This window comes from Arctopsyche grandis, chromosome 10 (genome assembly GCF_051622035.1).
Source record: "Arctopsyche grandis isolate Sample6627 chromosome 10, ASM5162203v2, whole genome shotgun sequence".
NCBI classification, from domain to species: Eukaryota; Metazoa; Arthropoda; class Insecta; order Trichoptera; family Hydropsychidae; genus Arctopsyche; species Arctopsyche grandis.
Window position 1 is genome coordinate 29,845,377 of NC_135364.1, and position 26,788 is coordinate 29,872,164.

Here is a 26,788-nt window from a genome sequence, read left to right on the forward strand (position 1 = left end):
ATGCATAGTAAATAACATGTATTTATATAAATTCATATCTTTACAGCTCCAGATGTAGATCCAGATGACGATTGGCAGCCGGTGAAACATCGTTGAGTGACCTTTTATAATAAATACAACGTAATTATAGTCTTTTAATATATATATATCAATATTATTTTATGTCAATTTAACACTCAAGATTTTGTTCGAAAGTCTTTTATCTAAAACATGCATATACCATACATATATTGCTTTTAGATGTTCCCATAAAAAAGTAATTATTCATATACATGTAAGCGTTTTATGTTACTGGATAACATAAACATAGCTGATTTAAGATTATTTAATAACTTCGACTATTATTATCGGTAGGAAAATTTAACGAGTTGCGGTGGTGTGTGTGTGTGTGTTAAGGGCATGTAAGACACCCGTATTTACAGATCCCGGATTCTATTTATGTATGTATATATGCACATCGCCGACGATTCCTAGTTAATTTCTTTATGTTGTAAACACTCGGGTTCAGATTTGTCAAAAGGGACTTTTAAATTTGTTTGTAATTATGACATTTTGTGTATTTCGCTACATGTGTAAATTAGTCGAATCATACTTGTGTGCTTAAAATATCGATAGTCTCGATTCGGAGTCGTCTGTAAAGGCAGTGAGACCGTATTGACAAAGTGACGACAAAACGGACTTGTGGTTTTAGCATATATGTTATTGTTTAAATTTACAATAATAGTATTTTTGGCAAGTCATGTTTGCTTGTGATCCAATTTTAAGTGCTTATAAACAATGTGAGTTTTTCACTATAATAATATTGGCATTATTTCATATATTCATATAAAAATAGCATTTTTTGTGAATTATTCTCAATACTGTGTGGACGAATGCTAAAAAGTGTCACAATTGTATAGTAATTTAAATTTTTTTATATACATTTTTATTTTTTTTTTCGCTTTGTTAAACTGACATATTATGTATTCGTTTTATGTCAACATATTTTATAAATTGATTAAAAGGCTCGTCGAGCGGTTGTATTGATAATCATACTGGTAATAAAGTTTTCAAATATATCAACAAGTCTTTATAAATTTATTTCAATAAATTAAACGCAATAAAAATTCCTTACATCTAGCAGTCATAATAATTGTATCATAATATACATATACATATACACATAGATATATAAAAAATTAATGTCTGTCTGTCGTTTTCAAAGTATGAGCCAGTTTGCAAAACTCCATTATTCCTTTTTACTATTTCATCGATTTCGGTTGGATATTTTCTGTTCAATGCTGATCTAATTCTGATGTTTTATACAATATATATTAACACGACTTCAAAATTATACCCAAAAATCAATCAATTACCCAACACCTAGTGATCCAAAACAATGATCTACACTAGTGATTAATGTTGGTTAATATTAATAATTTTTAAGTAAAAACATTTTTCTATTTGGCAAAGGCTGCGCCTGAATAGCAATATCTTCAGCAAACATATTAACAAAGGCATTCTTAAATCCAAAATACCAAATACTCAAGAAAGGAAAGTACGTAAGTAGAAATATGGTCACGTACGTCTGGCCGTTCAGGTACATCCTTCCGAAGGCCGTCGTCAACCAACTCGTGTGCAGAGTCATCAAAATCCTCAGCAAATACTTATTGTACCAACCGAGCTCTTTAGTCAGGGTCTCACTCTGCGCGTCCCCGTTCGTTACGCAATTATTGTTGACATTTTTACTTCCGAGCGAATCACCTACAAGCTTAATCTCGAACTTTGTCATTTTGAAATCGAACTTGTAGCCTTCGATGCCGGCTAGCCAAAAAGTAAAGTAAAGGAAGGAGCCTTCGCGAAGCGACGGACTATAAAACCACATGGCGTCAATCAGCACCTTGATCATATAGTGGAAATATTCCGGTGGGTTGCGCAAATGAACCGCGTACACCTCGTTGCGGATATATTCGCACACTTGCTTGGTTTCCTCGAGCGACGGTCTCGCCAGATTGTATCTGAAATCGAGAACGTAATAATATACATATGCCACAGTTGAAGTAATCGAACCGATGCGTGGCATTGACTCACTTGTCGTCGATGCCGATCATGTATCCGATGGTTCTCCAGAAGTGAGTGTAGCCTTCGATGTCGTCAATATTGCCACAAACCATTCCCAATTTGTCCGGACACAGTAAACCGAGTCCGAAGAAACCGTATTGAGTAAACACCATGTCTCGTTGTGATATATGCCCGTATCCTTTTGAATTCGATATCATGCTTGAACGAAAATGCCGGGTTCGGACTGTTGCCAGTGAATTCCACGACCTAAATAAAACAGATCAAATTGTAATGTACCCTATAGTTATTTTGCATAACAAAAAAAATACGGATGTAATCAAATCACAACTTTATGTATTTGAGGAATATAAGGTCACAAAACAAAATTTGATAATTAAACATTCACACATACCGGTTATGAGAGCATTTTTGATATAAATTGAGTGCAAATGTAAGGAAACTTACAAAAGACAAAAGTTCTACTTCCAGCTGTCAGATTTTGTTCGAAATTTTTTTATTACTTAAAATCACTAAACACATTAAATATCAAGAAAAAAATACTACTGATTTACGAATTCTGACCAAAACCTTATCAGCTCTAAGTTAGTACATAAAGAATACAAACATAAATTATCAAGTTCATACGTTCAGGGGTGTGGAAAGAATCGCGGTCACAACATTTTTGACTTTTCTGAAGAGGAAAAAATCCCACTCCCTTTTTTTTATTTATTTTCATCACATAGATACAAGAATAATGCATGATTTTTTCGTGAAGAGCACACAGGTTTAAGGGGTCGAAAAAAATAGTGGAAGAAAAATAGAAACTGTATATATATATAACTAGGTATTAAGCTTAAACTAATAGATATGAAATTTCAGTTCAATAAACAAAAAGGTTTCTGAGAAAAACATAAAAAATCCTCGATTCTCCAGAGTAAAAGTACTACTTCCGGTTCAGGTAAAGATATTAGGGTATAAAATTTATAATTTCTATTACATTTAAAAAAAATTCAGTCTGATTAGTTTAGTAGTTTGGGAGATTGAATTGAATTCAAAAACTTAAAAAAAAGAGGACACCTATTAGGGGAAGTACCATTTCTGGTCAACTTAAAAATTGACGTCGTATCGATAAGAATTTCAGTAACCGATACTAAGTTTCAGTTTGATTGGACTAACGGTGTTCAAAAAATACACAGACACACACATTTTTTCTAGACCATGTAAACGTGATCAGTGATCGGTTCTGAGTTCGAATTTTCGGTAAACGGACTACTAGTCATATGTGAACCAGTCACAGAACAACCGGTCACAGGACAACAGGATCACCCGTCACACTAAAACTAGTCACACCCTAAAATCGGTCTCGAGAAAACTGATCGATCGATTTTAGGGTGTGACCAACCAGTTTTAGTGTGACGGGTGATCACGTGTGACCGATCTAGAGCGACCGGTTGTCCTGTGACCGGTTTACATTTGACTAGTAATCACCGAACCGAATTTTCGCATGATCACAAAACTTCAATTCTATAATATTTTGTATACAATGTGAACAGAAACGCAGTTGAAAGACTGATGTATATCTAAATCAGAAGTAAAGGTCATCAGAAAAACTAATATTCAATACATTATTATATTCATTGAAATTCCCCAACTGAATATATTTTACAGTTTTAACCCTTTGACTGTCAAGTTCATCGTCGATGACATTAGAAGACTAAAAATAGGAGAGCAAAGATCTTACGAACAACCAAACTCAATTGTATGAATTTGTATGCGGAAAGAAGAAGAATTTGCATGAAGTGTTAGTTCGCCTTCAGTATTGGACTCACTTGGATCCCGGTTTCAATTCATCGTTGTACCAGGAGAACGTGTGGAATATCGTCGAGATGTATCGTCTATAGGCGGTGATCACTGTTGAAGATCGTTGCGAGTTCACCAGGACATCGAGGATCGTCGGTATCGACAGGACGCAAATCAGACCGCTGAGTGTGCACGTGAACTGAGAAAACACATTCTCCCTGATATATTTCTGACCTCTGAAATCCACATACACAAATAAGCAAATTATTCATCGCGTACTCGGTCGGAACTGAATTGTGCACCACTGCAGTCACCTCTTGTATTTCTCCTCGTCGAACCAATCGGGAAGTCCGAACTCTTCTTCCGAATATTTCACACAGTGCTGATTGTGCGCTTCACCATTGTGCAGTACGGCTATATGATCCTTCACGGGCAATACTGAAAATATACATATGTATAAATTTAAATTTAGCATAATTTATACAGCATATAAAACAAGAACCGATATTGTTTTTATTAACCCATTTTTTGATATACATAGTCCTAATTCGGAGACGGCAAATTTGCTTGCTTCGCTAATTGTGGCATTTACACCATACAAGAATTTCAGATTACACATTAGATAGAATTGTAAAATTCAAGCGAGCTCAGATAAGAATATTGATAAGAAATGTCCAAGCTTAGGCCAAATATATATTTTTATATCAACTTTATCGTCACCATACATGTTTCGTGGAATTGTGCAATTTTCAATAACCTATTCATATAAAATTAATATTGTTGTGTTTCCAAATTCAGTAACAAAAAGATTGTTAGAAAGAAAATTAAACATTTTTATAATAGCTATATCATCATCATCGACAGCCATTCACCATCCACTGCTGGATGAAGGCCTCTCCAACACGCTTCCACTCGTCTCTGTTTTGCGCAACTCTCATCCATCTAACCCCACATATTTTCCTTATGTCGTCCACCGATCTTCCCTGCGGTCTTCCTTTTACCCTTTTGCATTCTCTCGGGTATCATTCAAGCACTTCTTTTGTCCATTTTTCTAGCCATTGCCATTTCAATCTCTTAACTCTATCCACTATGACCACTACCCTCGTCATACTTCTCACCCACGTGTTCCACATGTCTTTGAGTGCATTGGACTATTAAGATTTAATTTTATGGCCAAAATGAATTAAATAATACATTAATTTGAATGAAAATTGGTTTTGATACTTTATTATGTATGTAAAATGTTAATAAAAAATAAATAGATGTAAAAATTATGGTGAACAGATAAAATATGCAAAATGTTAGGTGAATATTTATAGACTAGAGTTGTGTCGTTTTGGCGTGAATTTTTTGGATTTTATAGATAAAAAATGGTTTTTAAAAAAATAAACATAAACTTTAATTTGTAATGGTGAATCAAGTAAACTAACTAAATGGTCAATTAAAATTAAATAAATCAAAAATAAATAAAATTACATAAAAATGAAAATAAAATACCTTTCCTAGTATCCATGTTGTAGTTTGGCATCAAATTGTTGATTATGTTAATTCGTCATCCAAATACCTTCAAGTTATTAGAACTGAAGATATTACTGTAAAAAATGAAATTCCAGTGTTTTATATTTAATTTGTACGAGAAAAAAAAAAAAAAACAAACACTTAAAATTAGATAAATGTACAATAACTCGCACATCCGTATATAGTAATGATAGTATAAATTAACGAAAACCAACGTTTTTTTATAACAATTTTCACTGCGAACAGCTTCTAACGCGATATTAAATCGCAAATAACCAGACAGCTTACTACGTACGAGTGAAAGGTATATACATATATTTGGGTCAGGCATCTGACTTTCACTCTCCATGATGCGACGAGTTTTTGATGTCTTTTCGTAAATCATTACACAATCGACTTATCTAATTCGATAACTAAAAATACGTTTCCTTTTTACGTGTATTTTTAATTAATTTCTGTCATGATCGTCTATTTTAAATATTGTAGTCATCGTGCTAAAAACGTCGATACGATTTGTTTACATAACAACTGTCAGACGATCGAAAGTCTTTGCGATGTCGGCCATGTCAATGAATAAAAAAGTCTTCAGATTCTAATAATTAGAATCTTCTCAATGTTTAATTTAGTTGTAGACAATCCATGCCACAATATGGCACGCTAATTTCATCAAGTCTATTTTATTCTTTCTACTCCCAGGGTTTGCCATAGATTTGGTTCAGTTCGTAATGCTTCTCTTTAATTTATTTTAGGAAATTTATATTTTCATGTGACACAGCTACAAAGAATCATTTTATTTTCCTCTTTCGTACCGTTGTTAAAAGTCCTCATACATAATTCTTCGCTTGTCAATAGTTTGGTGTTTAATTATTGTTAATAGAATACCTTTGAAACACGAGTTATCCTAGAGGGGGGGGGGGGGGCAAAATTTTTTTACCAGTAAGGAATGACTTTATAGAGGGGGTGGGGTTTATTATATTAAAAAATGATAGGAATTTTAGCTCAAATCGTTTGCGAAGTGAAACATAGAAAAGCCTAGTAAAAATGAGCGTATATGTATGAGTTTTAATCATTTTTTATTTGTATGTTTTTATGAATAAAATTAATAGTAACATAATTTTTAAAAATCTATTGAGAGATTTAGTAATTCATAAAAATACATCAAACAACGTGGATAGTCCCGTTCAAATCTAGGGGGGGGGGGCGGCTGAGAACCCCCTCCCCCAAATGACGTCCCTGCTTTGAAAGGAAATAAATAAAGAAAATGAAGTAATTTGGATCTTCACTTGTTCCTAAATTAAAAAGTAATAATGGGATGTTCTTTTTAGATTCTAGAAGCAAAATCGCATTTTTGTACAGATTGTAGATAAATTTATAACAAATTGGATCCGATAAGAACCCCACTGAGCATCAACCGTAAAAATTCAGATTACCAGGAATATACAAATATTATTTAATAGGATGAATTAAAAGTGGTTACTTTTTATAATCGTAGCTCGTGTTTTTTATGTCAATTTTGTAAGTATTAATTCGAACATTTTTTTATTGATAAATTGACGAATATGCAATAATTCAATGCACATTTATATATAAAAGATTAATTACTCTTTTTTTTTTGTTTTGTTGGAAACGGTAATGAGATTTAAAGTTTGCTACGAAATATTTTCATTATATATTTATTGACGTTCTTCAAGATGAAATATTTGTTAAGTTCTTATGCATGTGGTACACAATCACTCACGTTTCATCATCAAAATCAGTCGGATGACGGGGCATGAAAAAAAAGGAAAAATAGTAATAATGCAGTTAGACATTCAAAAGCGTCTTGCAACAGCTACGCTCACGGTTAGTTATATATGTACACACATTAATATGTACATATATTCCAGTAATGGTATTTGTACATAAATGGAACTGCAGGTGGTGTGAGCGAAATGTGCGATGCACACAAGTGCAAAGATAATAAAAAAAAAACACGGATTTGACCAACCCACGACTTTATCTATGTATTTAAGGAATATAAGAAGGCGAAAAAACAAAATTCGATAATTAAACATACATACACGTTCACACATACTGGCTATGAGAGCATTTTCGATACAAATTGAGCGCAAATGTAAGGAAACTTACAAGACAATAGTTCTATGTACTTCCGGTTGTCGAATTTTGTTGGAAAATTTTATTACTTAAAATCACTAATTACTATAAATATTAAATATCAAGAAAATAAAAATAATTTAAAAGGTCAAAATAAAATAATGAAATATTGTTTTAAAAAAAAATCTTATTTCCGAATTCTGACCAAAACCTTACCAACCCATAAAGAATACAAATATAAATTTTCATCTTGATACGTTAAGAGGGCTGTACAACTGAAACCTTAATTTTGTTACCGTTCCTTTCTTCGATATATATATTGAGTGTACGTATATATTGAGTGAATGCGACAATATATATCAATATATATATTGAGTGAATGCGACAGTTGCGCTTCGACCAGATAAAACGTATTTTAAATTGACAAAATCGAGATTTCGTATTTTACTATTTTCTCCTCCAAAACTGGACCAATTTTTAAAAAAATTTCATCATCGGTATAAGAAAGATACTTTCTGTGCATCTATCGGCGTATTTTTTTTTAAATTGACCGTTAAATAAGCACGCTGGATTCGTTTGGTGGGTGTAAAAAAGAGGCGATTTTATAGATATTTGGCGGCTCCTAGCTCATATAAAAAATAATTAATCAAAAAAAAAAACGATAGATGCACCTCAATGGTGGATATCCATAGCATATTAAAAAATAATTTCTCTAGTGCCATAATTGAGAAAGGGAGAAGTATAGTACGTTTGTATGGACAAGGCGCTGCTGTCCAGCCCTCTTAAGGGGTATGGAAAAAATCTTGTAGTCACAAAATTTTTGACTTTTCTAAGAGGAAAAGAATCCTACTTCCACTAGAAAAATGTCTATACTTATACTTACTATTCTCAAATATACAAACTTACTAAAAATGTCTGTACTTATACTTATACTATTCTCGCGTGCACCTAATAAGTAAATATGTAGTACATACATATTAGTTTATTTTTTAATATAAAGATACTGATTAAAAATGTCTGTACTTATACTTATACTATTCTCGCGTGCACCTAATAAGTAACTATGTAGTACATACATATTAGTTTATTTTTTAATATAAAGATACTGATTAATAATTGCTTATTCGTTTTAACGTACACGTTGATTTGTTGATGGCATGACCTCGAAAAACACGTAAGTGCACGTTAGATATGTATTTATATATAATAATTAAATATAAATATACAATATCTACAATGATTGTATAAATACAGTGCCGGCTCGTAGCGTGTGCGAAGTCTTCAAATGGTTACGCGAAGTTTACGTGTGCGAAGATGTACATAATTTGAAAAATGTTATAAATTTTTCAATGACCGAAAAACAAAACATTAATACACAAAAATTCTCATAAGCCGTCATGTTTTCGCCTTATATTAGAATAAAGATCTAATTTTATAAGTCGCATCCATGTTACCAAAAATGAAGTTTCTTTTATTTTTTATAATTTTACAAATTTTGCTGGTTTTCTATTTTCCTTTGCATATTTTATTTTGTATTTGAATGTATACGTCTTAATTTTAAAGGCACAAAGATTCAAAATTCCACGAGCCAGCTCTGTACATAAAACCATATAATATCTGTACTACGTATTATGACGCAAGTATAAAGTTATAAAGGTTTTAAAATGTGTATGTATGTATGTAAATAGATACATTTTTATGTAAATATTATAGGTATATAATGACTACGTAAATGTATGCATATGTATTTTGCATTATCAATTAACATTATTGTTCGAATTTGCAACACACACGTAAGTAATATGCGCGAACAGCATCCATTTTTTATAAATATTTATATATCAAGCATTGAACTTGGTAAAAAAATATTTTCCTCAAACAAAAATCAAACTTATGAATAAGGAAAACAAAATTTGCTCTAAAATAATAAGTAAAAAAGTCTATAAATAATAGAAGGAAAACTTAACGACAAATTTCAATACGGCAGTGAAATCTTTAAACTGTTTTGACTCACGTGCCCTTAAAATTCGGATTGTTTTACAGGCCCCGTGAATAAATACAATAAATCGTTAATAATAACTAATTTTCAATATTTCAATGTCATAAGAACCGTAACTGAAATCCTCATGATGTTTCAAAATATTTATAACTAATCGTTCAGACCATTTGAAATTGACCATAAATCGGGGCCTTTTTTCCAGAGCCGAACAGACAATTAATAGATAAAATTAATTATCTATCATTGAAAACATTTTAATCTGGAATATATTGACTTCGAAAGTTGATTGGTGTAGAAATTATTGCCTTTGAGCTTTTTTTTACTTTGTTGAATGTTTTTCGTTTAAACAGTTGATATTTTTCAAATATTGAGTACAATATTATTATATCACGATGGCGTATTACGATTCGCATTAATAAAATGGATGTATTTTCTTCCCTCGAAAAAAGTCTATCATGTATCCAATCTTATATGTATTATGTATTATACGTTTTTACACATATTACAATATATTTAAAATGTAGATAATACATTTTGTAAAAAACGAATTTGCGAGATAAAAACGCCGTATTTATTTATAAATTCATTGTCATGACTAGAGGTAGGACCGGAAGCGCGCCGTCTATTGTTCCATTATTGTAAATGCTTTGTAAAAAAGGTTCGGCAAACCTTTAACAATGCATTTACAACATGTGAACAATGAATAGCGCGCTCTGGGTCCGCTCTTTAGTCATGACTTATCTTTTAATAAAAATGTACATATCTGGTTTAAAAATCAAAATGTAATCCATCGCAATTTTATTAAAAGTTATTATTTTATAATAGCCACTGATTTATTATATTATTTTATAATAAATATTGTTATTTTATAACAACAAATCATCACATTTAACTAAAAGTTAAATGAATTGTTGTCAATTTTGTAATGTTAGAATTTCAATAACTCTTTATATTCTACCTTTACAACATTGAAATTAAACTGCGTTCCATTAGATACACCGCATGTAATTTTTTATACATATAATATAAACCAGCGTTTCTCAACCTGGGTCCATATAGCCCCCTTGGGAGGCCTAGACCCTCTCAAGGGAGACACAAACCAAAATTCTACTTTGTTGGAGGCTTAACGAAATCTAGGGTAAAACTCAGAATAAAATTATAAAAAAAATAATATCGAAAGAAGAGCTTAAATGTTTTATTTGTCATCAAACTGAATATACGTTTGTATTTCGGAAAATATGCTAGCTTGTCCAACCGATAGGGCTGCTTCAATGGTTGGCAAATATCGAGGATTTATCGCATATTTGAAAAAATATGTGCCAAATATTTTTTAAATAAGGTTGGAAAGGCGTTTACATGGACCTAATGCGATTAATATTATATTAAAATTAATATTGTAATAAAAACTGGGATTAATATTACAATAAAAACAATACATTTCATTATATTATGTAAAGCGAAAAGAAATGACGTTTTTGCTTAATAATGACAAAAATTTATTTCCAAAAAAATTACATTCTATTTATTGAGAAAAGTAATTCCCATTATTATTAATAATATGTCTCCACAATTTGGTCATCTTTTTGATGTCTCTTTTATAAAAAAATTGGTTTTAGGTGTTTTCGGAGACGAATTTTTTATATCGAAGCAAATGTTCTATACTTCGAAACAAAGAATAATCCGATGGTCCAAATGATCTATTTTTTATCCCCAGTAACCATTGATGAATAATACACTAGATCCGCCCTCACGTCTTATACTGGTCTCCCTTTTGGCGCATACAAAATACATGGCACAGTTTCTCTCGGTAGGTAGGTAGCTGCGTCGTAGGGAAAAAAACATTTTTTTCCCAACTTCCACGCTAGTTAAACCCCCCGCACCCCTCAGTTAGTGAAGACAAGTCTCCGACCAAAATCACACGCCAGGGCCCATCTATCTGTATTATACATCACTGCCAGTAACAATTCTTCTTAAAAGCGGATCGATTTCATACCTGCTCAGGCCGACTGCGTCAAATCGTGCAAAACCCAAACTCTTTGTTGTCTTTGTTCTTTACCATGCATTTTTAAATAATCCTTTACAGTTGACCACGGACACGCAATGTCTTGAGATAATTTCTTAATCGTTTTACGCGGATCTGATTTCACTACTGATTTCAACACTTCATTATCGATTTTTTAATCTCTCCCTGATTTCGGCTTGTTTTTTAAATTCCTGTCACCGTTTTAAAATTTCTTGAATCAACGTTGACATTTATGAACATTCAAAATATCCCCGTAAGTTTGACAAACACTCTCAATAGCTTCTTTGCTTTTTTTCCCGTTTTTTTTTCACAGTAAGCTTCCCGGATATGCATACAAACCCTGAAAGTTCCATCGTAATCGGTTGAGTGGCTTAGGAGCCTATACGAGACAGACATACAGACAAACAGACATTCAATTTTATATATACATATGTCACAGTGAAATTATATTTCAAGTGAAAATGCATTTTCACTGACGTTTCAGTGAAATCATAACCAGTTACATTTTCAAGGTTGGTTTTATTCATTTAAGATTATATTGTTAGGGCTGGTATTATTTTAGGGTTAGGATAGGTTACGTAAGAGTTGGCCCTATTTATTTAAGATTGGGTTGTTAGGGTTAAATTTATAGATTTAAACGTTGTCAATTCATTGTTTGATACATTTTCACTTAAAATATGAGTTCACTGTAACATACATATACATATGTATATAGTATGTATATATTTTTAATGTACTTTTTTTATTATAGAAAATATGAGGGGGAGGCCAGTGGTGTCACCCCAATTTTGGAACAAAGGGTTTCCAATTTTTTTTTCAAAAAAAATATTTGAAAATATGTACATTTTTTTTCGTCCAAGACACTTATTAGTAGTCACCGGACCCAGAAGGTGCCGCGTATTGTTCAAAGATTGTAAATGCATTGTTAAAGGTTTGCCGAACCTTTTTTACAAAGGATTTACTACAATGGAACAATGGATAGCACTGTGACTATCCTACCTCTACTTATTAGTAAAGCCTGGACCCAGAGCGCGCCGTTCATTGTTCAAATGTTGTAAATGCATTGTTAAAGGTTTGCCGACCCTTTTTTACAAAATTTGAACAATGAGCGGCGCGCTTTGGGTCCGTACTCTACTTATTACATAGAAGTTCAATAAATTTTCAAGATTTGTATAGTGTTTGACAAAAATTATACGAATTTTTAGATTAAATAACGGGTTTCCGGAAACATTTAATTTTTAACAACGGGTTTCCGGAAACCCATGGAAACCATTAGGGTGACACCACTGGGAGAGGCACAGAAAAATACTAAACGCAAAAGGGGGCCACGGTCCAAAAAAGGTTGAGAAACGTTGATATAAACTTCAATTCACCTGGTTTCGAACAATGAGAAATGAACATATTTTTTATATATTGTTGAGTTATCAATAGTTATATAACGTGAAATTCCACAAATAAAATCGCACTATTTTGATTATTTCAGTTAGAGAAAATTGAAACACATTTTTTTATAATACACTTATATTTTCGATATTTTTAACATTAAAAATTTTTAAAAACCACCATAAAATGAATGATTCTTTTCACTACGAATGAAACAAAGAAATTGACTCACTAGAACGGCATAATACGGAACCGTTTCCGGAACAGTTGTTCTACACTTGTGACCGGCATCAAACGCGATCCGCTTCTGAGCACACAAACTCACCTGAGATCTGACGAGATACGATACTTGCGAAACTCTTCTCCCGCTCTTGTTATTTCTAACACGCAATGGAAACTTAACATTAGATCGGTGACCGAGTCAAGGTAAGAATATAATATTGCGTTAATTCTGACGATTTATTGTGCAAACACAGGCATACCTTGAAGAGATCACCTCTGTAGCTTCACTTCATCCCAAACAAAACACTCAATTTGTGAACAAATATGTTATTGGTAGATAAAAATATTTTGACCCTTGCCAAAATTGAATGATTGATCGAAGCAATTTGGAAGAAGGGGTTATCGTTGCATTGCAAAATAACAATATTCCATTGTGTCCATTTTCATTTCAAATCATAAAAAATATGCACATTATGTATAATTAAGTACAGAAAAAATGTAATATTTACTTAATATTCAACGAAATTGAAATGTAATCTTTGAATTCTTTATATGTATGCATTTCAGTGGATTCACAGTGCCAATCTGAATTTTGACTTTATCTTCGAGTGTTTTATTTGTAAATATATGTACATATCCACATATGCACAGTGGTGTCACCCCAATTTTGGAACAACGGGTTTCCAAATTTTTTTTCAATAAAATTATTATGAAAATATAAATATATTATACTTTTTTTTTTCGTCCAAGGCACTATTACATGAAATTTTATTTTTATATTAATTTATTATTATTTATTATATGAAATTTAATTTTTATATTTCATTAAATTTTCAAGATTTGTATAGTTTTTGACACAAATTATATGAATTTTTGGATTAAATAACGGGTTTCTGGAAACTTTTGATTTTTAACAACGGGTTTCCGGAAACCCGTGGAAACCACTAGGGTGACACCACTGCATATGTACATAATTATGTAGTTCAAAGCATTCATTCATCCACTGTTGTTATAAGACTCATTTCAATAATGAGTTAAAAGTACTCCATTTTTTTATTTTTAAAACATTGCAAACGCAAATTTAATTGATGTTATTAGTATGTTTGTTTTATAAATAACAATGCACTTAATATTAATTGTAAGTAAACAAATTTTTTAAGTGCATTTTCTAAAAATATGAGACAACTTTCCAATAAAAAAGAGGTTTAAAAACACAATTAAAAATTGTGTTTTCTTAAAAAATACAAAGGATATTTTGAGAATATCAAGAATATGAACATATAATATTTATATGAAAACGTTCTTTAAGACTTTTGTGGGTTTGATAGCTTATAATAGTTTTACACGGGACAGTCCCGTTTTTTACGTGCTTTGCTTTCGTCCCGTCGTTTTCGTAAAATTGTTTGATTTGTCCCGTTTTGTCAAAGAAGAATTTTATTATACATATGTATATTTCCTTATTTTTCCTTGATTTTCCAAATCAATTCGTTTCCCAAAAACAAATATTATCATATAAATAGACATTGAAATAAAATACATTCATTTTAAATTAACATTTAAATATTTTGTTACACGTTTCTGAATAAAAATCGCTTTGTGCTATTGTTTTCATCAAAATTATTTTTAAATATCTGTAAAATACAATATCATATTTAAACTAGTGTTGTGCCCGATGAAATATCTTCGCATGGGTTGTGAAATATTAAGTTATTAAATAAAAAAAAATTAAAAGAAATGTGTCGGTCCTGTGTTGGATCCGCATCGCGGTCGTATTGTTTTCAAATACCTTTAAAATATGTATAATTAGTTTAATATTTGTATTTAATTGTTTAATTTGAAAAAAAAAATGCTATCGAAACCAGACCCAGATATTAGTTTTAGTATTAAAATATTTTTAGTATTAAGTTAATTTCTATTTTCCTTGTATATGAGAATTGTACATTCTGAAAAAAAATTCCTTGGTAATATTAATGGTTATTCGAAGGAACAAATTAAAATTTTTTGGATGTGCAACACATTTCTTTTATATAGGAGGGGGACAATTATTTTTTAGTTCCGTTTTGAGTCTTGGGAAATATGATCAGCCTACTTATAATAAATAATAATTCAACAATCCAACTCCGATTTTAAATTATTATCGCATATTTGCGGTCGCACAAAAACTGATAGAATTATAAAAAAATTGTGTGGTTATTCCATCACATGACGGTTAGTGTTCAAACCTTTTTGATAATGTTATCCTTAAAAAATGTTGACTTTCTTCAAACATTTCACTTTCTTAGAAAATTTAAATATTATTTGAAAACTTAATTATTTTAGTAATTTTGATCCTCTTGAAAATTTAGCCCTTCAAAAGTTGTTGCTCCTATTGAAACCTAGTGTTAACTGATTTCTACAATGGTGTTTTTGCTGGCAATGGTGATTCAACAGTTGCAGTGACATACAAATGTACATATTTTTAAAAGTGCGTTGTTTAATTGAAGCTTTTTACACATAGTACATACATAAATATATCTCCCGATATTTGAAGAACATAATCAGATAGCGAGCTCATTGTAGTCGTAGCTGAGCGGATGAATGGAAAAATTTTGTAACGAAATTGATTGAAACTATTTACATATTTCCTCGTAACATGTGAAATCTCGCTATAACCGTGTTCATATTGAACGTACATGCATATACATATGCACATTAAATAATCAAATATCATACTAGACTACTGGGACTTGTTATGAATTATATTTAAAGCATCAATGTAGTTGGTGTCACCCTTCAAAGCGTCACATTTGCCACGGTTAGGAAAATAAATGTTTCCTTCCCCTGCTTGTCATTTTTCTAGATGTCATATTGTGGTCGATGATACATGGCTATTTCCTGTTCAAGTTGATTTTACGTATGTATGTATGTATCCAGGCCCGACCCGAGGTTATATGACACCCCTAGGCAGATTGGTTGCAGCGCCCCCCCCCCCCTCCCCAATTTTAAATGTCATGAAAGTGCCTAAAATTTTAAGTTGAAGAAAAATATATTAATTAAGACAAAAACAAAAAATTAAATTTAAAATTTGTATTCAAAATAGGCACGTTTTATGTATAAAAATGAATAAAAGAAAATAAAATACGGATAACTATAAATAAATTTGGTAATGAATACATTAATTTATATCCAACAGTGAATTGAAGAATTTTATTGTGTGACATTTCTTCTTTCCAGTATGATTGGTTAAGATATTTAATTTCGTGAAACAAACCCATCCCTGATGTATACATGTATATATACAAACATATGTTTCAGCGGTATTTTACTATATAAAATACATTTCCAAATTACCATTTGTACCAACGACGAAGTTTTATTCGCGAGTCGTTGATATTTTATAGTCAGCTTCCTGCGTTCCTCGTAAATTATAATATTGTTGCGTAGGAGTGGGTGAAGGATCCAAATAAAAGGCCAAAGTCGTTTCACAGCATTTATTGATGATTAAGGAGATACACACACTGGCAGTGCTCAGTCCAGAATGTCTTGATATCGCCTAAGTACCGCCTTATAAGGGGTAGATCCCTCGGGACATCTTAAACGTCTTATTTGTTTATCTATTGTTATGGTCACGTACTCGGATATGTATTCCCACGGTACCAAGGTATCAGTCACTTCTGAGAACTCCACGGGAATACGACCGAGTGCCACTACTTAGCTTACTTGCACTTAGTTTGCAGATAATCCTTGAAACCAATTATAACGGTCGCACGGTGTCAGGGATGCGCCTCGGCTTAATCCGATTGCACTTAACCGGCGGCTCTTTACTAACCTCTTATTTTAGTATACGTAACAATGTTTTACAAGCAGTACCGTTACTTCGAGTAGAAAAATCAAGTTGAATATAGAATTTTTTATAAATTCAAAGAAAGCCAAATAATTTTTTTTATTTAATAATCAAAAAAAGAAAAATGGGGGCGCCTCACAGCGCCCCTTGTCTATGGCGCCCTAGGCATATGCTTAGTCTGTTGCACCTTTTAGCCGGCCCTGTGTGTATCTACATATATACATACATATGTATAATGCAATAATAATATTGAAAGTTCATAGATTTATACTACATAAGCCCTTCAAATTGTTGAAAAATGTCTGCGTCCAACAGTTTGAAAACCTCTTGTGTTTATTCCAATCGAATAACTTTTACATTATTAGGTTTAGTATTTTCAAATAAAATTGATTATTACTACCAATGCACACATTCATTTTTTTGTTAGACGTATCAAAGTTTACCCATTGTTCATATATATGTACGTATTTAGATAAACATAAATTTTTATTACCGTTTATTTTTTATTAATATTATTAAAATTGTATATATAACAATTATATTATATTGCTCAGGGCCGGCGTGTCATAGTTTTATTGTACAGTGAAATTATATTTAAAGGGAAATTATTTTCACTGACGTTTCAGTGAATTCATAACCAGTTACATTTTCAGGGTTGGTTATTCATTTAAGATTAGATTGTTACGGTTGGTATTATTTAAGGGTTAGGATAGGTTAGGGTTGACCCTGTTCATTTAAGATTGGGTTGTTAGGGTTAAATTTATAGAGTTAAACGTTGTAAATTCATTATTTGATACATTTTCACTGCTTGAATTGGTGAAAATATATTTTCACTTGAAATATGCTTTCACTGTAAAATATACGTAATATAAATATTCAGCTTGTCTTAAATAAAAAAAATATGATTCTGATAATTTCTTGATAAAACGAGCAGGAAACGAAGAAAAAATGAAAACTATCATCTTACTAATTATATGGAGGTACTTTTTAAGAGTAGATTGTAAGTAGGTAGAAATTTATTCATTTGATTAAAAATTAATTCACATAAATTTTTCAAATGAAGATTCTTCCGAATTTAATTTCGATGAAATCCTGCAACAGGACACACGAAACCAAAAACTGAGTTCATATTAATCAAATTCAACGGTTTAAACCTTCTCTACTCTGTTAAAAGGCAGATATTTACGTATGTACATACATACGTCAGTTGACTAATAATCTGAAAAAACTGCCCATCGGAATTCGATAATAGTAACTAAACCTGTTTTTATTCAAGATGTACTCCATCATTCAATTACTTATGAATTATTTGCTCATATTGGCATGATGATTTTTAAAATACATAAGTAGACACTCGTAAAAAATGTTGAAGATCATTGCCGACTTTCAAAATAAAATTTTCGTGTTCATTTCATAATTCGAATTCAGTGAGAGGCTGTTGAGTAATCGTGTGGCCATTTAATATTCCATGTCTATTTTAGTTTGGAAATTTTGGTGATTCGACGAATACCACATTACGTGTGTGATTTTTTAAGTTTCTCCTTGTCTCATAACAATATTGATATAAATTGGTTACATTCATCGTTGCATTGGATATACATACATATATTGTTTATGTATTATACACACTACCGGTCAAAAGTGTAAGACCAGAGCAGTACAGCAAACGATAAAAAAATTCGAACAGTACGGGGGGAAAATTCACATAAGTATGACTCGGTGGTTGGGTTTGAGTTTATCACTGAAAAGTTACCGGGTTCGATCCCGTGTTAATCTTTAATACTGCTGGTCAAACTTGGATATTTGTGACTCCAAGTCGATCGTTTCTAATCAGAGTTTGCCAATTTTTCTGATTTCATTGTTGAAACGTTTCCTCCATCAAATTGGCAAAAATCATTCTACCCGCTATATCTCAAATATCTGAATTTGATTTATGTACAATATATAAAAAAATATGTACAGGTCTAAATCCATAGATGTCTATATGGATTAATTCATTACTTAATTAATTGTTCATTTTGTGTTCTTTAGCCTCTCGAAATACAGCGATTTATGTAATAAAAATGCTGCAATATTTGTAATTCATTGTTTAGGAAGTCTTCCTGTTAGGTTTAGGGGTCTTCCTGTTAGACCTTCCTGGTATATATCTATGTAAAATAAAACGAGGACGACCCAGAATCACGAAAGAAGGACAGGATCAAGTTATCGTGATATCAATCAAACATAATCGAAAGTTAACAGCATAAGAATTTGAGACCGTCTCTATAACAGAAAAGAGACGGTTTCAAAAATATATCGATTATCATAAGAGATCAGCGACCAGGATTCTTTAATGAACAAAAATAGTTCACTATTGTCAATCTTTTTTTTTTTGATCTCTTGCTTTGTAGGACTTCTAGCAGCAAGATAATGACCCGGAACACACGTCAAAACTTTGTAAAAACATCTTACAACAAGAAAAATAAAAACAATTTTTTTGTTTCGTTTTGAAATATATGATTTGGCCACCTCAATCAACATCAATAAATGAATTTTGAAATCATCCGAAATAATCCTGGTGTAATAAGTCCATTCCTACCATCATAATCCAAAGTGTAATTAATAAAATGCCGAAATTCCATAAATCATTTCAAGTGAAGTTTATTTTTTTACTTTTTTGTTTTGAATAATTTTTAAAATCTATTTAGATATTTCAATAGATATATAATTTCTGAATAAAACTTCGTTTATTTTTTTTTTAATTGACGCAAAATTGTATAAGTTATGCTTAAAAAACGCTTTGGTCTTAAACTTATGTGTGACCGATAGTGTACATATATACTATATGTATGTATGTATCATGTACGTATGTATAATACATCCGCATACTGCAGTAATTATTTTAATAGCGAAATATACGTACGTACATATGTACATACATATGTACATATTGTAATATAAGAGAATCGATTTTTTTCATTTTTGACCTATCTATTGTGTTGCTTCCAACGTTATATTTAGATTACTAAATATGTAAAATTTATAAATTATAGACATTGATTATGCACATATTTTAAGGCTTACTACTACGCCTTTACAGATTCACCCATGCGATATAATTGTTTTGGCACATGTTTGCCTAAATTGACGTTCATATAAACAGAAACCTGCCTCTTACTAAAACATTCAAAATAAACATACCCAACTTAGTATTATATTTTCTTTTATCAAACCAAGTATTTCCACAAATAATTTACATATAAAAAAGCAAAAGTTTAAGCTTTCATTTATCCTGCATACTATTTATTACCGGTTTTGAAAGGAACTGTAACACCTTTCCCAGAGAAGGAAACTCCATAAAAAATTCCCTGGCAGTGGGCAGCAGCTCTGTCAGTACCATCCACGGCGGAAGTATATGCAATATAATAAAATGGAAAAAAATGAAAGATTCAAAGCGACATAGCAGCCACTCAATCGGTTTGAATTCTGCCGAGCAGAAGGTTTGGGGAAACTACTGTGCTCTCATATCCCTAGTATAACCACCATGACGAGAAAACCTAAGACCGTGGTCCCGAGTCTCCGGCGTCTCTTCAATGGGACAGAAGTGCTACGAATCCCCGGACTCAAAGTGGTGAACATACAAAAAATTGGTATATGGGACGTTAGAACCATGTATCAAGCAGGTAAAATTCAAAATCTGCAACTAGAAATGAAAAAAAAAATACTCACGGTGAGAAGAGGTGATTGGCAGAGAGCAGTTTGGGTTCAGACGAGGCTTGGGTATCCGAGAGGCTCTTTTCTGCATGATAACACTACTCCAACGATGCAGAGAAGTCCGTAAACCTGTGTACATCTGCTTTATAGACTTTGAAAAGGCCTTTAACCGTGTCCAACACGCTCGCCTGATGGAAACATTGAAAAATATTGGCCTGGATGACAGAGATGTCAGATTGCTACGAAATATTTATTGGAATCAGACTGCAGTAGTACGTGTCGATGATCAATTCACTGATGAGATTCCTATAGAACGGAGCGTCAGGCAAGGATGCATCCTATCACCTACTCTTTTTAACACCTAAACCGAATCCATCTTCCACGATGCTCTCCAAGAAGCGGAGGGTATCAAGTTGGGCGGCGAGACAATCACCAATATCAGATATGCTGATGACACGGCACTAGTCGCTGAAAATTTATCAGACCTGCAAAGATCTCTAGACTGTGTACATCAAGAAAGCAATCGAAGAGGCCTGCGCATAAATCTAAAGAAGACAAAATTTATGATAGTAGATAGAATTCAAACAGACACCGGTGATCTAACGTTGGATGGAGAGGTGTTAGAAAAAGTCAAAAGATTCAAATACCTGGGTACCTGGCTAAATGAAGTGATGGACCCAGATGAAGATCTAAGAATCCACACCGAGATGGCTAGAACAGCATTTATCAAAATGAAGGCGGTGCTTACAAACAAGCCTCTCAATCTTCGTGCGCATTTGAGATTCGCAAAGAGATACGTCTGGACAGTGTTACTACATGGATGTGAAACGTGGACTCTGAAGACCAGGATAATCAGCCGAATCGAAGCTTTTGAGATGTCTACAGGCGTATGCTGAAGATCTCGTGGACCAAAAAAATATCAAATGAAGTTGTCCTCGGCATGATAGGGAGAGGCAGGGAACTTGTTTCTGCCAGCAAGCGGAGTAAGATGGAATACCTCGGACACATGATACGGGGTCCAAAATACGCATTTCTTCGTTTGATAACCATGGGGAAAATATATAGCAAAAATGGATTGGCAGGAAAAAGTTCTCTTGTATTCGAAACATGCGCATGTGGACCGATATGAGCGCCGAAGAACTGCTCCGAGCCGCTGAAGACCGATGCGGATACCTTCAAATAATCGACGAGGTGGTCGCCAACGTCCGGATGCCGACCGGGCATTGAGAATAAAAAGAAGATTTATTACTAGTGTTGTACCCGATAAATATCATCGCATGGGTGTTGGCATATAAAGTTATTAAATTTAAAAAAATTAAAAGAAATGTGTCAGTCCTGTGTTCGATCTTTTCGTACCTTTTAAATATATTTAATTTAATATTTATATAAAATTGTTTAATGTGAAAAAAATGGTAAAAATACCTACCTACCTACATATGTATAAATAATATAAAACACCAATAGAAAAATTAACTAATTAATTAAATAAATTTTCAATAGATGGCGCTAAATGCTTAGAGTTTCAGAGTCAGTTTGCAGGTGAAGATTTCGTTTTATTTTTGTTCAATCCAAAGTCTATAAAATCACAATACACGTTTTATAACATAAAGGCAGTCTATTTATAGCAGACCTTCACATTATTATATTGATTGATTTCTAGTTTATTATTTTTTTAACCAATGAAAAATGATCCCTATACAAACATGTCTGTATTTTTTAATTTTTATTACAGTAATTAAATTTCATATCTATAATTTTAAATAGATATAATGATTTGGAACATATTTTTGTTGTAATAAAATTGTTTGATGAAATTTGTTCAATTTATTATTATATAAGTATTATATGTATGTACGTATACAAATTATATTCACACAAAATTAAATAATTACTTGTGGTAATATTATATTTTAAATCAAATTTAGCTGTCCAATTTCTTATTATGCCCGTCAAAATTTAAGGATTGATTGAATGTGCCAAGTCTCTGCTTTTTCTCAACGACTTGAACCTCGTGGGTGTGATATTTGCATATTCTGTTAGTACTGGTACGTGTTAGCCTACTCCTACTGACAGACTACACCCTTTTAATTTTATATATATACATAATACATAATTTCGACGCAATAGGATAAATTTATAAATTAAGTCTGGGTTTTCAAAAGAAAAAATTAACATAATCAATGAACTTATGTGTCTTACACAATTAAATATATAATAAATTCAAGCATTGAATGTGGATAGTTCATATATTTAAAGTTCTTATATTTAAAAATAATTAAAGCATATTAAAAAATGTTAATATGCAAAATATTTTATTGATTCTTTTTAATGTATGACTTAACATAAAATTTAGCAAACATATAGAAAATAAAAACATTTTGAGGCACGAATATAATACTGGCTAACATTGGATACGTGCATCGCGGATCCAGAATCGGTACCATAAAATGGATGGTGGATATTATAAATTGAACCTGAAAAAGAAAGTTGTTACATGAGAACTTTTTCATTTAAGTTTATATTCATGGTATACATTGTCAATTACCATTTGAATTTGTGTGATATATTTTTTCCACCAAACACTCTTTTTGTAGTCGGTGTTAATGCAGGCCAATAGATAATAAAAGTACATAATGGAATGTACAATGCAGTTCAGCGTTATTACCATAACACCTTGGGCAACTTAAATGAGATTGAATAATGTAACTATCTGGAAACTCGTGCTATTTTAAACAATAATAAATATAATTCTACCTGGCGCATATTTCATAGTCATTAATCCTATATACACCATTCCAATGTGGTGGTACATATGTAAAAAAGTCACTTGATTATATTTCTTCCTCAGCACAAAGAATATCTATAACGTTCAATAATAAAAATTTAAAATAAATCTCGTTTCTAAGCATCGCAGTATAGTAAAAAATTATACTACCGTATCTAAAAAATCATATATTTTCAAATAATAATATTGGAAACCCATAATATGTTTTGCCCGTTCTTCGGGTGTATCGTCGTGGTTAACCGGATTACACCATAGACTGTATTCTCCTGTCCACCATACCAAATAGATGGACTAAAATTAGTACAATAATGAAATAACAAAGTGCAAGTTGACGATATTTATGTATTAGGAAATGTGTAAATCATCCTGTATGCTACGTAGTTGCAAAATACAATTTGTGAAATATTGTAACATATCATAAGATTGTTCAGATTGAAGGGCTTATGGTTTTGCATAAGCTTTGGTCCCAAGTGATAATACGAAAGTGTTAATCCAAAGATGAAAATTGGATTTAGTAATATGTAATGTTCTCTCGTCCTCGGATCTTAAATTCAATACAATCGATAACTGCATTTTGGAATAATATTTACATGTAAATTACATGTATGATTTTTGTTATAATGTAAATATTTCTTTAATAGTTAATAATTATTGTTAATTTTTAAAAATGTATACAACTGATTACATAAATATTGGTTGGGAAATTAAAAAAAATATATAAAAATATGTCTATATTTACGCTTACCGGCTAGATCGTAGTCAAAATATCTATAGACATCTTGGAGTGTTTCAAATAATTGTGTCATTTTTGGTTGCTTTATTTAAATCCTTCTCTAATGGAACTTCCTATTCAAATAAAGTATATCAAGCAATTGAAATTACAACGTTATAGTGCTGATAATGGAAAATTAAAAATATGTATTTGATAAATTAGTATAAAGGTTTACCAGTTTGTGTATAACTTATTTATAAAATTGTAGATACTAAGAAAACCCAGAAAATAAACATCTACATACATATGTACATATTAAATGAACCCAAAAAACGTTTACTTTCTTCTGAAGTTTTAAATTTATATTTTAAGTATTAAAATCTAATGGAAAAAATTAAAAAAAAAAAACAGAAGAATTCCTATTCACTGAATAGTCCTAATCAAAGTTACGAGAAAACTATTATTTTCTGAATTCCAACGATTCAGAAATTCAGTGTACCGAGTCAAATGTCGGTGTCTGGAATACTTGACAAAAGAAAGATATTCCAATGACTAACCGATTGATACAACCAAGACTTTAAACATCCACGTCGAATAAAAATAACTAAAAAATAAAATTATAAGTTTTAAAGCATATAATTGACAAAAACGCACAAGAAAAGGAAATAGATTACATAAAAAAGAAACCATTAGTTTTTTCACTTCATGATTACTGGATTATAAGATGTATGTAGATAAATATACATGTGAACACTAAACACTATAATATTTGCAGCATAACTCATTATTATAATGTTCGAATTAAGATTGAATCAACCCGTTCGAGACGTGAGGAATATTTTATTGATTCTTCTTCAAGTATGTCTTCATATAAAAATCAGCAAACATGACGAGCATGTATACATTTTGAGGCACGAACAATAAACAGGCCCAGTTTGGATACATGCACTGTGGAATCAGAACCGGAAGTGTAAAGTAGACAATGAATATTATGAATTGAATCTGAAAACGATCAAATTGTATCACATTAAAACCTTTTCATTGAGATTCATATTAATAGTTTACATCATTAATCAATTTTAATTACCATTTGAATTTGTGTAATTTTTTTTTTCAACCAAACACTCTTTTTGTAATCTGAATTAATGGAGGTCAGTAGATAATAAAAATACATTATAGAGTGTACGATGCAATTCAACGTTATTACACTGACACCGTGACCAACTGTAACGATATTTGAACAGTAAAATTTATTGTGAAAGCTCATTGTAATTTAAATAACAGTAAAAGTAACTATATGTATTTACGTGTTGCGTATTTCATAGCGAGAAATCCTGGAATTATCATTCCTGTGTGATGGTAAACGTGTAAAAAAGTTATCTGATTATTTTTCTTCCTCAGCACAAAAAATATCTACAATTTTCAATGGTTTTATGTTAAATTCGAACAGAAAACATGCAAAACACACCAAAAAGTTAAACACAAACATGGAAAATTGCGCACGCAAAACCGTATATACATACATATATACATAATTATTATATTATATAAATACTATAATGTTTTCAGATTTTTGTAAATAAAATAAAATAAATTTTAAAATTAAGTACTTGTTGATGTGATGATTGATTCTATTTAAAAAGCTAATTTTTGTTACATCGTCACATTATTTTTATTAATAAATTTTCTTTCGTATCTTCTTTATTACAATAAAAAGTTATTCCCCACAATTAGATTTATTCACACTTTTTATAAATACTATAGCATTACAAGAAAATATTATAGTATTTTTATATGTCCGCATTTTTCGTGCACGGTTTTATTCAATCGCTTTTTCAACAAAACCAAAAGGATGATCATATTTCAAAGTATGACAAAATTAATTATACTACCGTATCTACAAAATCATATATTTTCAAATAATGATATTGCATGCCCAAAAAGATTTTTTCCCTTTCTTCTGGTGTATCATCGTAGTTTGCCGCTATACACCATATACTCGAATTAAATTCACCGGGCCACCATACCAAATAAATTGACTGAAATCAGTTAATAAAACAGTTAATTATAATAATACAATAGTTGAAGATACAATATTTATAAATTAGCAAATGTGCAAATCACCCTGTACGCTACATAAGTACAAAATATAATTTGTGAAATGTTGTAACATATCATAAGTTTGTTCAGATTGAAAGGATCACGGTTTTTCATGAATTTTGGTCCCCAATAATAAGAAAATCGATAATAAACAACCATTAATCCTAAGAGGAAAATTGGATTCAACATTATACCATATTCTCTTGTTCTCGGATCTAAAATTTAAATATGTATGTTGACCAAATAATGTAACTTAAAAATAATAAATTTGCAGATAATGTAACCAAAAGATTCATTCAGTAACACACAATTCATTCATTTAATAAACCATATTTAACCACAATTGAATTTTAAAATATAATGTTTTCCTGAAATGTGAATGCTTACCGGCCAAATCGTAATCGATATATCTATAGGTGTCTAGAATATTTTTCAGTAATTGTGTCATTTTTAATGGCTTTATTTATTCCTTCTTTGCTGATTGATGTAATAATAGAACGTCTTATCCAAAGAAAAGGTACTGAACAATTGAAATGATATTTGTAATTTTTTATAATAGCGAAATGTAATGTAATGTAAATTTAATTAAAAATGCA

At 31.2% G+C, this 26,788-nt stretch overlaps 4 protein-coding genes across 10 annotated transcripts in view; 1 reads left to right on the forward strand and 3 right to left on the reverse strand.

The window, feature by feature from the left end:
* eIF3a (eukaryotic translation initiation factor 3 subunit a) overlaps nucleotides 1-1,070 on the forward strand; it is a 15,722-nt gene extending 14,652 nt beyond the window's left edge. Inside the window, exon 20 of the mRNA XM_077439988.1 lies at nucleotides 47-1,070. Coding sequence (XP_077296114.1) covers nucleotides 47-96 — 50 coding nt within the window. The 3' untranslated portion in view covers nucleotides 97-1,070. The remainder of the gene's footprint in view (nucleotides 1-46) is intronic.
* LOC143918220 (uncharacterized) lies at nucleotides 939-15,466 on the reverse strand. Of its 7 annotated transcripts, XM_077439994.1 has the most exons (7): nucleotides 13,340-13,383; nucleotides 13,183-13,237; nucleotides 5,338-5,432; nucleotides 4,155-4,278; nucleotides 3,870-4,076; nucleotides 2,071-2,307; nucleotides 939-1,997 (listed from the first exon to the last, which is right to left on the reverse strand). In XM_077439994.1, the coding sequence occupies exons 3-7, from the start codon at nucleotides 5,366-5,368 to the stop codon at nucleotides 1,412-1,414; spliced, it is 1,185 nt and encodes a 394-aa protein (XP_077296120.1). In that variant the 5' UTR covers nucleotides 5,369-5,432; nucleotides 13,183-13,237; nucleotides 13,340-13,383; the 3' UTR covers nucleotides 939-1,411. The 7 variants fall into 7 exon arrangements, with proteins under 7 accessions (XP_077296120.1, XP_077296119.1, XP_077296117.1 ...); XM_077439993.1 differs by lacking the exons at nucleotides 13,183-13,237; nucleotides 13,340-13,383 and adding an exon at nucleotides 15,302-15,466; XM_077439991.1 differs by lacking the exon at nucleotides 13,183-13,237 and having other exon boundaries at nucleotides 13,340-13,536.
* Nucleotides 15,467-22,882: 7,416 nt separating this feature from the next.
* LOC143917939 (very long chain fatty acid elongase 2-like) lies at nucleotides 22,883-24,646 on the reverse strand. Its single transcript, XM_077439574.1, has 6 exons — nucleotides 24,328-24,646; nucleotides 24,126-24,226; nucleotides 23,531-23,924; nucleotides 23,350-23,455; nucleotides 23,141-23,277; nucleotides 22,883-23,069 (listed from the first exon to the last, which is right to left on the reverse strand). Exons 3-6 carry the CDS (start codon nucleotides 23,576-23,578, stop codon nucleotides 22,908-22,910), a joined length of 453 nt encoding a protein of 150 aa, XP_077295700.1. The 5' UTR covers nucleotides 23,579-23,924; nucleotides 24,126-24,226; nucleotides 24,328-24,646; the 3' UTR covers nucleotides 22,883-22,907.
* On the reverse strand, nucleotides 24,099-26,724 carry LOC143917938 (very long chain fatty acid elongase 7-like). Its single transcript, XM_077439573.1, has 6 exons — nucleotides 26,580-26,724; nucleotides 26,217-26,407; nucleotides 25,985-26,131; nucleotides 25,400-25,505; nucleotides 25,180-25,316; nucleotides 24,099-25,094 (listed from the first exon to the last, which is right to left on the reverse strand). The coding sequence occupies exons 1-6, from the start codon at nucleotides 26,638-26,640 to the stop codon at nucleotides 24,933-24,935; spliced, it is 804 nt and encodes a 267-aa protein (XP_077295699.1). The 5' UTR covers nucleotides 26,641-26,724; the 3' UTR covers nucleotides 24,099-24,932.
* Between the last annotated feature and the right edge of the window lie 64 nt (nucleotides 26,725-26,788).